Source organism: Corvus cornix, chromosome 1 (genome assembly GCF_000738735.6).
Source record: "Corvus cornix cornix isolate S_Up_H32 chromosome 1, ASM73873v5, whole genome shotgun sequence".
Classification (NCBI taxonomy): Eukaryota; Metazoa; Chordata; class Aves; order Passeriformes; family Corvidae; genus Corvus; species Corvus cornix.
The window spans coordinates 105,208,573-105,224,249 of NC_046332.1; the positions used below are offsets into that span (position 1 = coordinate 105,208,573).

The following is a 15,677-nucleotide window of genomic DNA, read 5'->3' on the forward strand; positions in this document are numbered from 1 at the left end:
AAATCGAGTGATACTTTGTGAATCCTTGACTTTTGTTCCTTGCAGCTGTAAATAAGACAGTTAATTGCATGTAGACTTGACAAGTTGCAGATGGGCTAACTGGAGAGGAGTGGATGTCAAACTCCTTAAAAAATATATATATCCCTACCACCAAACAACAGAAGAAATCCTGAAACCAAGCCAAAAATCTCCTCTATTTCACCTGGAATTAATTAGTGTTGTGAGTGGGGGGTTAGCCAAGATGGCTCACAGCAGCTAAGTCTTACCTTGAAAGAAAGGTTTTCTGAAAGCTGTATGACTGTCCAGCCTACCAGACTGTTGCTGTATTAAGGAGAATTCCACTAACTTAATTTCAGCTGTTCACACAACTCTTCCAGGTTCTGAAATTTTAATGTCAGGTGTTCAGAAGGTTATGAAAATAAGGGAGTGAGATAGTGCAAAACCGTAAGAGCTATTCTTTGAACTAGGAGAAAATAAAAGATGATCATTTGATTCTTCTTTAATGAGGTTTGTCTCTACAGCCCTGTTGGTAATTTCATAATTAGTATCTATAAGGTTGGTTTCAAAGTTCTGATCAGAGGACTGAGGCAGAACTTTGTCTCTGATAAAACAATAAACCTCTTTTTATTTGGTAGACATAGGGGAGCATGATTTGTCCACAGATTATTTTTCTTTTACTCAACATCTCTTTTTGAATTACTAACTTTGTGGTGTGTTCTCTAAAAGAGCTTTCCTTAAGAAGAGAATGAAGGTATCTTGACCTACAGTTTTCCCATGTGGGTGTGGCCAACCATGATGGGAAGAAAGAAGGCCCAGATATTATGGGCCCTTTAAGACTGTTACTTTTAAAAACATATGTATTATGTCTAAACTCCTGTGGTAACTTCTGCTGCCATCATCTGTCCTAATGATGCTGTTTTTACACTTCTGTTTTCAGGGGCGATTTATTGAACCCAGCTTGCAAAGGTGCAGCAAGACAGAATGTGAAGAGCCTCCTTTCAGCTATGTGGTTCAAATGAACAACAAGTTACTACTGGATATTAGACGCTACCTCAGAAAATACTACAGTGTAAGTATGCAGAAAATACTCTGCCATATGAAATGAGTTTTTGAAGTAGTGCTGGGTTTTTAGTGACTGTCATGTTACCTTTTTTTTTTTTGTATAGACCAAGGTGGTAGCATACAGCATCAAACCCCAACTTGATGAAAATAAAACAATCAGTGAATTAAAATATTAATTTAGAATGTTTGTTTTCTCAGTTCAGGCTCAAGATAGATATATTTACATTTTTGTAATTGTGTGTGTCAGCATTATTACAGATGTAGTAGCTCTGTGTTTTCCAGATTCTTAGCCAGAGTGCATTATCTCAATGGTTTTAGGAAAATCTGTGGAGCTTATCAAATCAGTTTCTCATGTAATTGAAATATGATTCTCTTTCTTTAACTCAAATTGATGTATATTGTGTTACATTGTGAAAAGGAAACCCAAATGTATGTCTGTAAAAATTCTTTGAGGGACAGTAGGAAGGGAAATACAATGAATCTTTCTTAATAGTGATTGGGAAGGGAAAAAAAGAGGAGACAGATGGATGGTTAATTAATTTGAAATAATTCTCTTTTTTTGAGGGGTAGTGCAAGAAATCCAAAGTGCCAGTGGTAGTGGTTGGCTTTGTATGGAATTGTGGGGGAAAAAAGTGTAGTATTTAAAATTCCTGTCTTCTCACTGTCCAACCTTAGGACAAAACCCACCATGCTTTTTAACTTATATCAATATGTTTTGCATTTCTAATGTGCTAGAAGGGCAGGAGAAATTCTTATTGCTAATAAGAATAAAAAGCCGTGTAATGTTTTGCTCTGTTCTGTTTTTATTTTGGTTGGTTGGTTGTTTTGTCTTTTAAGACCAAGCTATGAACCAAACTGAAATGTTTAAATGTTGAACATTGTAATTTGCTTACATAAATCTATTAAGTATCTTACTACATGGTATATTGGATAATTAATATAATGAAAAAGAAAATCATTTGTCCATGTAAGTAAAAGCTTCAGGGTTTTTTTAGTACTGAGAATTTACTTTTAAACTAGTTAGCTATAATAAGGTTTAAAACCACTTTTTGACTGTGGAATACATTCAGACTCTGGAAATGTGAGATTAATTTCCAGATTGCACATTAATTTTCTTTTTACAAAAGGGCTTTTCATGGAGTTGGGCAAGTAAACTTTTTGTCCTGTTAGCTCCTAGAAAATCGGATGCTGAGACTTTTAGTTTATTCCTTTCATCCAGTACTTGTAGTGACTGTATAACAGCTGGAGTTGAAATTCATCAAATGGGTATTTGCACTAATATATATAATCCTGTAAGCTGTAAAGACACACCCAGAAGTATTATGGCAAAAACTGTCTGAACAAAACATTTAATGAAACTTTCAGGCTCTTATTAAACAATCTCATATTGTAATAATTGCATCTGAAGGGCACAGAAATACCAATTTGTATGGGTCAAATATATTGTCACTCCATTATAAATTTTTTTTAGATATTATTTTGTTTGTATATCCGTCAAATGGCACATAATACAAAAACATAAAATGCGAAAATGGTTTTTAACCTGTAAATAATGAGCTGCCTTTTATGAAGACAGCCCTATCAAGAGCCTTTCAGCCTGATCCACAGCTCACTGAGATGAATAAGTGTACTTTTTTTTCACTGAGCTTTGAATCAGATTTTTTTTTTAGGTGTTTAAGTGTTCAAGATCTTGCTTGTTGTTTCCTTTAGTCTATTGAAATGCTTTTATATGTGGCTGTATAAAGTGGGGGGGGGGGGAAGGCGGGAAGTGCCGTAAAATCTAAAAGTAGAAAATCATCTTGCCCTTTTTGGCACATGAAACTGTGTTAAATAAATACATACAATCATGATATACTACATTCCTTTAAAAAGATGCAAGTGTAAGTGTATAAATAGAATTTTGTAAGCCTGCTACAATCCCATTGTTTTTGTGAATAACTCGCCTTTATATGAAAATATCTGCAATCGTTTTTTGCCATTAAACATTGAAATGTTTTATATTTGACTTCCAAAACCCATCTACCATTGCTCCAGTATTTACAGATTTCTTAATGGTATTAACAATATCAATTTTGATAATCTTACTCTTAAATGTAAATATATTTAAAAATTACATGGAAGGATTTTATTTCTTCTCAGAAATGCATTTATTCTATGAGAGATTGATCCTGTTGTGTGCTTTTTTTTTTTTTTTTAATTCTGCTTCAGAAGAGCAAATAGATGAAAAGAGAGAGAAACGCTAGCTAATCTAAATTGGGAAATGAAGAGGGCTTTTTTAAGCATGAAAATTTCATCATCTTGTCAGCTGGCAGAATGCCTGCTGTGTGGATTCACAAAGGCTAAGAATTACACTTTCATGAAATTTTCCTCACTAACTGCCCTGGTTAATTTGAAAGATAACCCACTGTTCTAATTCATTCCTCAATTGGGCGGTGCAGGTTTTATCTTTGATCTGACAAAGCATTTGTGTTAATCGTTTTGGCCCTCTACTAGACACTCTTGGGATTGTGCTTTTACAATAAATGTGTCTGTGATAGCTCTTTAGTCTATTATACTTACAATAGATCCATAGAACTGGTAATTAATTCTGTACTGCTTTGGAAATGGGGAAGAATAGGTGTAGCTCTGTCAAGTGCTGCTGGGAAGTTTGTTTAGCTAGTTCATTTTTGAAGTGTTACCCTCAGCCATCAATGAAACATCCATGCTAGGGAATGGGTAAAAGCTGAAATATGCAAGCATAAATGGAAAAACTGACCAATTTCTTTGCTTAAGCAGGATGTAACTTCATTTTTAGTAAGTGGATCTAATTATTATGTTGGAACCTGCTTTGTGTTTCCCACTGGAATATTCAAATGCTCGTTTTTGAGGACTTGGTAAACAAATACACACTCTTTTAGATCCCCTTTTAAAAGCCCTGTAAAAGTCAGTATTCATGACAATAAAATGAATCCCGTATCTTATCCAGCTATTCAGATGTTAGTTTTGCTAACTAAAAAGAACTGAATGAAGGCCCCCAACATGTTGCATATGCCATTTGAGTAGTAGCAAAATGCATACAGAATTGGTTGGACTGGGCAGCTGTTGTCCCCGAAGCAGCAGGTTTTTCTTTTTTTTTTTTAATACATGTATACACCTGTGCTATTGTTAGTAGTATATTTATAGGCTAAAACCTGCTTTTATATGGATGCTCTTTCTATGCTGTCTGATTAATAGTGTAGGGCATCTGTAGAACTCTGTATGGTTTTCAAAACACATAAAATGATGTGAACTTTAAAAGAGTTTTTAAAAAATACTGAGAAAATCTTGTTCCAACCTGTATTGTTTTTGTTTCCCAGTCTTTTTCTGCTGGACCACTGTAACCCACAGGCAGAAGTGAGTTTGAAGGCTATTGAACGCTGCTAAATAACTTTATACTGTTCAGCTGTGAAAATTCAGTGTTCAATAGCCCTCAAAATTTCTCATTTCTTACCTGTGGTGGGGTGGTCTACTGCTTGCACATTAGGTCACAGTATAAATGCACCTTCAAGATCTTTGAATTACTTTTTATATATATATTGCTGTTCTGGCTCTTGTATATATGTTCAAGGGATTTGCATTAGTATTTTGCGCACTTAAAAAGGTAAAATATTTATAAATAAGATAACATTATAAGAGGCCATAGCATTCACACAGGTTTTGGGATTATGTGGCGTATTTGCTTAAGAGAACAAAGATGACAGGGCTCGTTCTGAACCGGAAATTTCCCACACCTCAGTGAAGTGTATTGCCAAGAGCCCACAGGTGTACACCCCATGAACAGGTGAAAATATGATTGTAGACGATGGTGATGACTTCTGTAATAATGTTCTCACAACAGTCATGCACTGAAAGTGTGTTTGTTTGGTGGGTGAGTTGGGGTAAGAAATTTCTTTGGCGTGAGGGAAAGGTGTCTTGTAGTGGTAATAGTACAATATTTTATTTATTTCTGTGCTAATAGTACTAGAATTACATGGGCATGTGATGAAGAGTAGTTAGGGCCAGAACTGTGACACCAGCTGATGTGGTAGGCAGAATCAGATAGCTAGACTCTGCCTTCAGATTAACTCCAGTGATTATTTTCAGTCCTTTCTGTATGTATGGAAATAGGTTTCTGAGTCTTTTCCAAGTTTCAACTTGTATCACTGTCATTTTGGTTTATACATACAGAAACAGAGATGTTTATTTTTAGTACTGACAGCTTCCAAGTCAAGGCAGAATTCGGGGCGATTGGAATGAAAGATAAAATATTAATGTGATTCCCTTCACAGTTTACTGGGAATGTGAGAGAGAGAAGGGAGGTTGCCACCACATTATCAGGAGTTTCCTTCTCCCTTCCACAGTAGTATTTTGTGGTCCTCTCCTTGACTGAGGTTGACAAATGAGTTGTGTTTGGAATCAAGTTTTGGTTAACCAGGAGCAAGTTAGAAATGTCTTGATTATTGAACAGGACAGTCAGTATTCTACCATATGGAAGTGTAATACATCTGTCATAATTTATGTTTATCGAATAATAAAAGATAACTCTTTTGGTCACAGTGTGTAGTGTGTTTTGGGGAAGCAGTTATTTGTCACAGCACTCATAGAGTCCATTAACTGGAATCGATTCGCTATTACTGCAACTTCTCCATGATCTGCCCTGTAAAGGAATTGTTTGGTTCAGACTTCTAGCATCAATACAATTTTTAGTGAAGTGTTTCAAAGTAATGATCGATATGTCTTTACAAAGGGTTTAACTCTCCTCATTGGATTTTACCAGCCATGACGGACATGCATCCATCTCACTGGTGGTTGAGAGAGGCTGAGTATGACTCTCTGCACTCCAAATTTTAGCCACTGAGAAGGAGTTAACGTAAGCAAAGAAGCAGAATCTGTAGTTAGTCCCCAGTCTGGTACCTTGCAAGAGAAGGCTTAATGACACTAGATATCTCTGTTAGCTCTTTGTAGAAAAGGCTCCCCAGGCTGGCCACCACATAGATCAGGTTCTAAGAAATGTGGATTGCTTCAATAGAGTAAAACTAGCTTTGTAATTTCCTCTGTAGGTAGAATGCAGGAATGTAAGGACTTATTATCACAATAATTTGTCTGCTTAGGCTTATAAATGGCAGTATTGTGAACACTGTGTTACAGGAAGTGTGCCCAGAGGTAAATATGGTCGTGGTTATGATTGCCACCAAGTGTGTAATGTTTACCTAGGTGATTGAATCACTCATCTAATAACAAGATGTTGCTGTCTTCAGAGGATTACAGAAAGCACAGTCTTTGAAGGTACTCTGTTGGAACTGATCTGTTGCCCCGGTCAAAGCAGTGATGAATTTCGGCAACACTTGGAGAGCAGGTTTGTGCTGCAGTTGAGAGATGCAGTTGCAGCTCAGTGTATCTGATCTGGCTTTACGCTGACTACAAAGTGTGTAGCTTTGGTGTCCCAGTAGCAGCATTTGTTAGGAGATTCTGTAGCCAAGAATTTTAAATGTTGGGCAGATCTGTGCATCCTGTGGAGAGATATGTCACAATGGCATTACTGATAGTGCTTGAGAGAGAGTGACCAAATGTGTCCTCTGGATACCTTGGATTGACAGAAGCACTACAGATACTGCATAGATTTGGAGGATTTGCTGCTTTTGAGTCTATTTTAATAACAAATAATTAATCACAGGAGGGTTTATAACAAATCACTGGTCTTGAAAGGATCGTTGTTCATCTTTCTTCTTTTTACAGGAGTTTTAGAGAGCTATTTTAAATTGTTTTAGGTTTTTATGTTCAGTTTAAAGTTTGATGGAAAATTATCCCACTAGTCTATAATTAGAGGCATTACAAGAAGGAAAAGTCCAGGTAATCTAAATAAGGAATAAAGTAGGTCTTAAAACCACGAGTTCTCATGGAATTCTGACGTAGTTAATGCCTTATACTATAATAACTTGGACCAACCAATTACTGAAATACCAAACCAGGCTGAGTCTGTACTAGTCTACAGAACTTTTAATAGAGAACCATCTTGCCAGGAGATTACACAAGTGCACAAGTTCTGTTGGCCTTGAAGGCTTGATGCTGTTGATGTGTATGTAACCAGGAATGCTTACACTGCCTAAGCACCTTGCATCCATCAGGAGAACCAGAGTTAAAATCTGAAGCTGAAGAGACCATATTTTCTCTGGACATAGTTCCTTCCGTAAGAATAAGTTTGCTTGATGTTCATGACCTAAAAGTGATGTGCTTATCAGAAATGTTTTTGTAGAAGTCACTATTAATATGGAAATCTGTGGTCCAATGCCAATTTTAGGAAGTGAAAATTACTTGCTTTAAGCCATTTTTAAAAAAACCAAAACCTAAAATAGCACCATCTGTGGTAGTTCAGAATTGAATGGGCACATAAAAGGAAAAAATATGGATTGTTTAATAATAACTTCACTAAACTTTACTTTTGTGTTACCTATCCTAAAGTTTCTCAGTCTTTATCATGATTTTTTCCTTCAGCTTCAAAAGTAAGCTTAAAATAAATTTTACAGTATTTGGGAAACTAAAATGTTCTTCAAGCAGTTGCCTTCTTTTGTAAACAGTTTTGTTTGATGCTGTCTTTCATAGTCCACATTCCTAAAGATAATTGAATAAGAAAATCATGGGGGTGGGAGGCAATTGAGGGCATACATGAAAAACTTCATCTGTGTTTGCCCTAGGATGCTTTTCCTTTTGGCATAGTGGGAATGGCTTTTGCAGGTGTTTTATTTTTTCCCTACTCTTAGATGTTAAAAGAATTATTTCCATTTTTTTTCTGGTTTCAGGCAGTTACTGTTGCCAAAAATAATTCTAGCAATGTTCAGTCAGTCTTCTAGCTCTTGATAAAACACTCTTAGAAAAATTAAATAAGATGTTCCTCAACAGGAGTTATTTCAGTATTCAAAATCTCATCATAAGGAAGCTTTATAGTTAGAAGGCAATTTTAAAATCTCTTATTTAGCTTCATGTAAGCAGCTGTTTAGGTCTCGTTGATGTTTAGTATTTGGTGCAGCAAGGGAAAATGGGTGAGTGTGTCAGCATTCGAGAATTGAACACATCCGGTGGGGAGTACTTCACACCTTTCAGCTTGGTTCCTGGAATCAAGTTTATATGTGTGAAAAAACCTCAGAGCAGTGAGTCTGGGCAGCACCATTTAGTTAAACTCTTCTGCCTTTGTGTCCTCATTCATGTGCTTGGGAGGGGGAAGGTGACCCTTGAGCTGGGTGAGACTTCTGGGGAATTACTAATTTTTCATACATGGTGGCCAAGAGAAGCAGTACCAGCTATAATGCAGCAAATCTTCTGTAAGATATCATGTATCCTAGGAAATACCATCACCAATTTTAGCAGCCTGTGCTGTGTTAGAGTTGACATTTGTTCCTTTTCCTGACTTGTGAAACCTGTAGTTCTACAGGTTTGTTTGAAAGGAACAGTTTTAAGGGACAGTGAAGTTTCAGATCATCTGAGATCAAAAAGAGATGTTACTTCATTTTAATTGAGACTGTTCCCATCTGCAGGAAGAAATGGCAGATACTGTTACATTAGATATGGCTTCATAAAAGGGTTTTGGATTTCCTTTACTGTCTTGTTCAGAAGTCAAGTCAAGCTGCACAGGGTCTGTTTTCTGCAGAGTACCAGTGTTTCCTGCAGTGGATATGTACAGGTGGATTCTTTTTTTTAATGCCCAGGCATTAAGCAAATAACTGCTTTGTAATGCCTTCTTTGGGAGGTAGTGTGATTTGAGTGCAGAACCTTATTCCAGTATGTGGGAGACAGAGGAGTAGAAACTCCTGCAATTAAAGGAGGCTTTGATTTACAACCCTGGAAGAGACTAGGTCTGGCTTAATTGACAGAGATTTGTGGACTTTAAGCAAAAGGATTACAAACTTGTGTTCCTATCATTATAAGTAAAATTGTACACTGGGTGTTTTGGTGAAGGGTTTTAAAATATAATAGTGTGGTTTTATATAGTTTAAGTTAAGAATGTAGATGGTATAAGAGAGACAACTGTGTGTACGTGACATGAGAAGTTACTGGTTAAGACATAGCTGCATTGCAGTGAGAAGTGCCACAGGTGATAGGTCATTAATCTAAAACAAAGTGTTGTTTTAGGTGCCTATTGGATTGGAAAGTTATAAATTATGATGTAACTCTAAATCTTGGGACTAGTCGCCATTACTCGGAGGTGTTGTAAAATCTCTCGCCTTGACTGATGCGTTTGTTATTTTAAACAATAAATTCGTGTAGTTGCATAGTCCCATCCCTTAAAGTTATTTTCCTCCGACACGTGAAGCGCGGGAAACGGACAGAGTATGTGTAGTCTGATGGTAAAAATGTACTTCAAAACAGTTGTTGGCCCATATGTAGTGTCTGTTGTGTTGGTCTCTGTGAAGAATCCTGGAAGCTTATCAGTTAGGTTGTCTAGATTGGGCTTCAGATTACATTTCATTATATGGCATCTACTGATGGACTGTATTTCTACATTTTACCCATTGTTAGTTAATCTATGACTTTCATTCAGTCAAACACGGGGTTTTGCACTGTCTGTTTCTTTCATAAATTGAGCCTGGCGAAGTGGCAGCTCTGCCTGTGCTTTAGGCCTGTGCATTCTGTGATGGCACTCTGTTTTAAAGGCCTTTTAGTTGCTAAAGATGAACCTCCCCTCTCTGTTTCCATGCCATGCTTAAGATTATTGTGTCTTCAGTCTGCCTGCAGGTGCAGCGTCCTATAACATGAGACAAAAAAAAAAAAAAGTCTGTAGTCCCACTCAAACTGTTAGAGCAGCTTAATGACAGTCTTGTTCACTTTCTTCTGTATGGAGAGTTTCAGCTATCCAGCTGTCTCCAGTCTAGGAGAGTGTGTTGGGCTTTGAATCTGTAAATGTACAAGAGAAACATTTCTGAAGTCTTCTAGAGGTGTGCCAGGTTTCTACATGGGAATTAAAGCTCCGCAGAACTTGACAAGTAGATGTTTTCCTTTTTTCCAGAACAAAGTCATTAGCTTTGTAAGTGGCATCTGCAAGAGACGTCACAAATCCATGACTATCAGTAAAGATCTCCAGATAGAAATGTCTATGCAGTGACTGAACTAATTCCATCTAAAAATAAAAATCTCAGTTTCAGAATTGTAGCAGATAGTCAGAATGCCTTGCATATGTACCTTCCACCTCCTATGGAACAGTACAAACCAAACAGTGTTTGAAGATTGGTTTGTTTTTTATACTGTACAGACAACAACACTTCTTTGTCTTGTCTTTTCCCTTTCTGTCTTGGCGTCTACAGGTCAAATGTGGAAAATAAGGAAGTATGAACTCCCAAATGGATTTATTTAATTAATACATCCAGTCTACAGCAATATCATCCCAGACATTGATTTAGCTGGCATTTTTCTTGTATTCTTTTTTTCATTTATCACTTACAGCCACTTGTCTTAGAAGATTATATGCATGCACATGTTGGAGAGCATTTTTGTAACAATATGCTGTCCTTTCCTAATGAAAATTTGGTCAACCTAACAATATTATTATTTTTACCCTCATTTGATGGAAGTTCCTGTATTAATAGCTTTGGTTTGGATTATGTGTATTTATAATGTCTTTTTTAAGATGTTTGCATTAGCAACACTTCACTTCTACACTCTGACTTGAATGTGAAGTATTTAGCATTATGCATATTTTATAGTTGGTATGTCTTAATTGTTTAAATTTTTAGAATTTACTGGATTTGGAAGAATTATCTGAAAGGACAAAACAGGAGGTGGAGTCAAGTGGAGGTGTATCCTCATCAACTCTGCAGTCAGCCCCCATTCCTTTGAGTGCAAGGCAACCCAGCTGTGAGGATTGCTGGCCACACTCACTCTCATCAGAGAGAGAAAGAGGTGGGGGTGGGGAGAGAGAGAGAAAATTAGCAAGACAAAATTCCTTTCTATCAATCCTGTCTTTACACAAATTCAGACTTCTGAGTTCCCATACGTGAGTGTGTAACTTAATTTCCAAATTACATGATGAAAGCACATCTGTCCCAAAATTAATACCTCTTGAGAATATCATAATTGTATATACTGAAAATAATTAGTATCTGTAATTTGCAAGTCATAAATGTCTAATTTTTAGCGAAGTTGTTTGTTTCCATTTAAGATAAATTCTCAATTTAATATCCATAGCAACATTTGACTATGCTAAAAAGGGGCCAGAATTGTTTAAAAACAGAGAACCCCCCAATCCCCCAAAATACAGAGAATACAAAATGGTATCTGCTGGGTTCTGTTGCAGAATAAAACGTTCGATTTCTGCAAGGAGTTTGTAATTGCTGTAATAATTTTTATTGGATAACATATTGTTTCTCATATTGGGGCAATTCATGCTGGATGATCTTGCACTAGAACTGGCAGATACCAAGCTACCCATTACTGACCGCCTATCAAGCACAAAGATTGAATGTAGAATTTGAATTTGGTAGAAATTCTGCCTGTGTATCTACCTGTGCATCCATCTATGTGAGTATGAATAATGTCATTAAGATTAGTACAACTATTTAGAAAGATAGTATTCCAGTAGTTCATGCAGTGTTGATGATGGTTTCTCACACCATTCTGTAGTATTTGCATGTGGTTTTTATGCTTGCTTGAAGGAAGCAATTAATCAAATTCCCCCTCCCTCCTACTGCTTTTTGCGTCTCTTTTTCTTTCTGTGATAAGCGATCACCATTTATACTGAGTTGTTCCTTTAATGGGGCATCTTTTGGGGATTGCCTTGTCAGGATTTTGGGGTTTTTTTAACCCCATCAGTTAAGTAGCAGAAATAGAGTAAACTGAACTGTGATATGATCCTTGAGAGAGTTTCATGTATGATTAATAAGGTGGTTTTAGGATCAAACACCCCTTCTCCCTCCCCAACCCCCCAAGTAAAAGGTACTGAAATACCTTGTAGAGAATTCATAATATAAATTCTGTATATTCTGATTTGTCTTTGGAGGCTTCCCAACAAGAGTGAGTCAGGCACACTAAGACTTACAAAATAAGGCTGTATTATCTGCCAAGAAATGGTCAGGGATTACTCCAAAGTCTTATTTTCAGTGTTTCTCCTGTGTCCATTTCTGAACGGCTTCATGAGGCTCGTGGCAATGTCCCACCCAGTAATCAGGTGTCATTCAGAAAAAGGCTGGAGTAGCAAATACCTATTTGAGGAGCATCTGAGACTGTAGTGAAAATAAGGAAAATTATCTAGGGAGTGATTACGAGCTTTCATAATGAGAAGTACATTGAGTTTCTATATAAATTAAACTGGCGTCTTTCCAGACACAGATCTGTATATGAGAAGCCAGCATCGTAACCGAGGCTTAGTATTTCCTGTTGATGGAGTCAGTGTGATTGCTGACTGTTTGTGGTTTTTTAAAGACAAAAGGCAGCTAGATAGATCTCTTTCCTTCCCATTTTTTTCACCCTGATTTTAATTGTAGGTAACTCTTTAGCTGCAAGGTTTCCAGCTTTCTCCCTGTGGTGAGTTACTGAACTATCTGGAACAGATCAAATGTGATAAAGTGCTAGGAGGCTGCTAAAAACTGTGTTTTGATAGGAAAGACCTTAAGAGGCAGCACAACATCCTTAAAATAAATAACTTCGTGAAAGAAAATACGGGCTCATAGAATCACTGAATGGCTTGGGTTGGAAGGGACCTTTAAAATTATCCAGTTCCAGCCCCCCTGCCATGGGCAGGGATGTCACCCACTAGATCGGATTGCTCAGTGCCCCATCGAGCCTGGCCTTGAACACTGGCAGGGATGTACCTGTCCCATTGTCTTTGATAGTTTCTTCAGATTAATTCTGGCAGACTTCATTAGTTGTTTCTAGGACATTCCAACTATGTATGAATAGTGATACTAACAAAGGACTTTTGCTTTTTACGTCTCTTAAGTGTTTTGGAACTCTTAGGAGAGGCTCCCTTTGGATTATAAAAGTTGTTAAAAAAATCTAAGTGTTACACATTTAATGAGTACATCTAACTTGACTTTTTGGGTGAAAGTCAGTTTCTTCATAAGAAATCTGTAGAATGTCTTGCTGGACAAAGTTATCTGACCTTATGAGATACCAGCACACACAGTAAACGAATTTCTTCATTTCCCATTTTGTTCTTTACTGTTGCTTTCCATTCTGACTGCTCAGTCGAGCTCTTCCATACCTTTCTGTTATTCTCAAACATTTAAGCATATATAATAAAAATATTTCATTATGGTTGCTAATGCTTTAAAAAACATAAATTTTAAGACTTTTTCTGAACAGGAGAGTAGTAAAGTAATTCTTCCAACTGCTTAGAAAGTTACTGGGAAGTCATTAAATGCAAGAAGAATCTTCCTTTTTTTCCAGAGTACGAAATGTCTACTTCAGTGAAGTTGTGCTTGACACTGAGATGTTAACTTTTATAGGAGGTCTTTCTACTGAGGAATTCTTTGTTGCATTGACTAAAGGAAAATATAGGCCTAATGTTTCTTCTTAGTTCTTCTATTTTTTAACCCAACGTCCTTTTTTTAGAGCGAAGTTGTATTAAAACTATCAGATTATGAAACTCTGCTACTTCTTCAGAGAACCTTGGGGCCAGCCTCAGATATTTTATTGCTTTTACATCTTTCACAAGAGATAGACAAGAATATGCTTTCATTGAACTTAACATGTTGTTTGGCCAATTTTCTATAATCCAGTAAATACAAATTGTACCCTGGTTATCCATCTATGTCTGTCAAGCAAATTTTAATGGATGAGTGAATGAGTCAAATTCTATGCATGGAAATATACAGATATGCAAAATATGGGTCTAATTACAAGGCTGCTGAATTTACACAAGGTCAGGTAAACAAGGCACTCTGTAATGATTATTAATTGTTAATAATGCCTTTGGCAAAACACATTTCTGCTTTGAACACCTATCAGCTTTGCATTTTTAGTTATATGAAACAGCCAGATTGGTCAACTATTGAAAAAAATAAAAGACCTTACCTCTGTAATTGCTTATTAGTTTTATCTCAGTAATGGGAAGGATACTGTTCTGAAAAATAAAAGTACATTCTACAGTTATGTGTGTAAGTTCCGCAGTAAAAACCAAATAAATGCATTATCATTCATTCCTTTGAATAAATGAATAAATTAATGTACAGCTAACTTGTATCCTCGTAAGGTAGTCCTAGAAGCTCTTTCTGTCTCATCCTATGTGATGAAGAGACATTTCTTCTGAGTCATCGTTATCCTTTGAAACAGTTGGGTTTTTTAAGGTGTTTGGTCTGTTCTACCTGAATTCTGTTGCCATTTCCTTCGCCCTCATCCATGTACCTTTTAAACTTACCTCTCTTTTGGCCAATTGTAAATATTTGTCATGGGGCTGTAAGACGGAGGAATTTGCAGGAAAGGAGAGAAAAAATGCTGAAATGGGAAACATGAGGTTCCACTGTTAAATGAAATTAAATCATGCAAATAAAAATTCATTTTCTTTACTCTGTATATTATACTACTGGATTGTACGGTTGAACGAGCAGTTAATTTGGACAGGAATGGTAAAGGTGGTTGCAGGTAGAAAAACATACCTATTGCACATTTCATAGTTTTGCCTGACATTTTTCCCTGGTGTTGCAGGTACAGTTCTCTCCTGTTGCAAACTGTGCAGCAACCATAGCTTTGTTTCAGCAGTACTTGCTTTCTATAGCACTGCCACAATCTTAAACTAACGTATTTTGAAGATGAAACAAGTTTGAACATCGTGAGAAATAAGGTATGCAAATTTGCTTTAAATACTGAGAAAATTGTGATTTTTCTTTGGTGTTTGTTAGGTCATTGCAGGCCAATGGCATAGACTGGCTAAGTACTAAACTATGAACAAAGAAGTTGTATTTAATGAAGGCATTTGCTCAGTGTAGTACTGGTTTCTAACAGTAGCTGGATGCTTAATGATTTGAAGGAACTTCCTCCGAGACAAATTTTTCCAGTAAAACTTTCGGTAAGAGATGCAACTTCCTATTTAGGAGATGAATTTTCTTATAAAACCGAAGTGTTTTCATCTGTATGACTCTGCGAGTTTCTGGAGATACAGCTTCTGTCTGGCACTTTGTGTCAAGGAGCTCCAAAGGCTGTTTGAGAGAGTTGAAAATAGTTCTGTTTTTCACTGCTGTGGTTTTGTCATCTTTTTAGCTTCACTGCAATTCTATTTTGAATTGCAAAGAAAGGTAAGCAAAACAACAAGTTTATAATCTGCGTACTGTATTGTCCACATTTGTAGGCTTTCTTTTGTCAACTTCTGTTTTCATGGACTGTCTTTTGCACTCCTTTTATTCCTCTTTTGCCATGATAGTTTGTGGCGGGTAAATATCAGCAAGCACTGATGTTCTCTGAAGTGAGCCATGGTTTTCATGGGTACACAAAGGCTGTACCTACTTATCAAAGTCCTTTTCATCTTCTGTTCTCTCAATATTCAAGTGTAAAATTGCTTGTAGATTGTTTTTAGCACTGCATGTGATCAGACTTATGGCAGCTACTGTATTGAACATTTTTCAGTTTCTGATATTAATCTTCTGTTATTCTATTAGTCCTGAGAATTTGTAATAAAAATCTTTCCACTAGTCAAAATT

At 36.6% G+C, this 15,677-nt stretch overlaps 1 protein-coding gene across 5 annotated transcripts in view; it reads left to right on the forward strand.

Moving 5' to 3' along the window:
• POLA1 (DNA polymerase alpha 1, catalytic subunit) overlaps window positions 1-15,677 on the forward strand; it is a 187,722-nt gene that overhangs the window by 85,730 nt on the left and 86,315 nt on the right. For all 5 annotated transcript variants that reach the window (XM_039551766.1, XM_039551768.1, XM_039551774.1 and 2 more), the window contains one exon: window positions 938-1,069. In XM_039551766.1, the coding sequence (XP_039407700.1) occupies window positions 938-1,069 (132 nt within the window). The remainder of the gene's footprint in view (window positions 1-937; window positions 1,070-15,677) is intronic.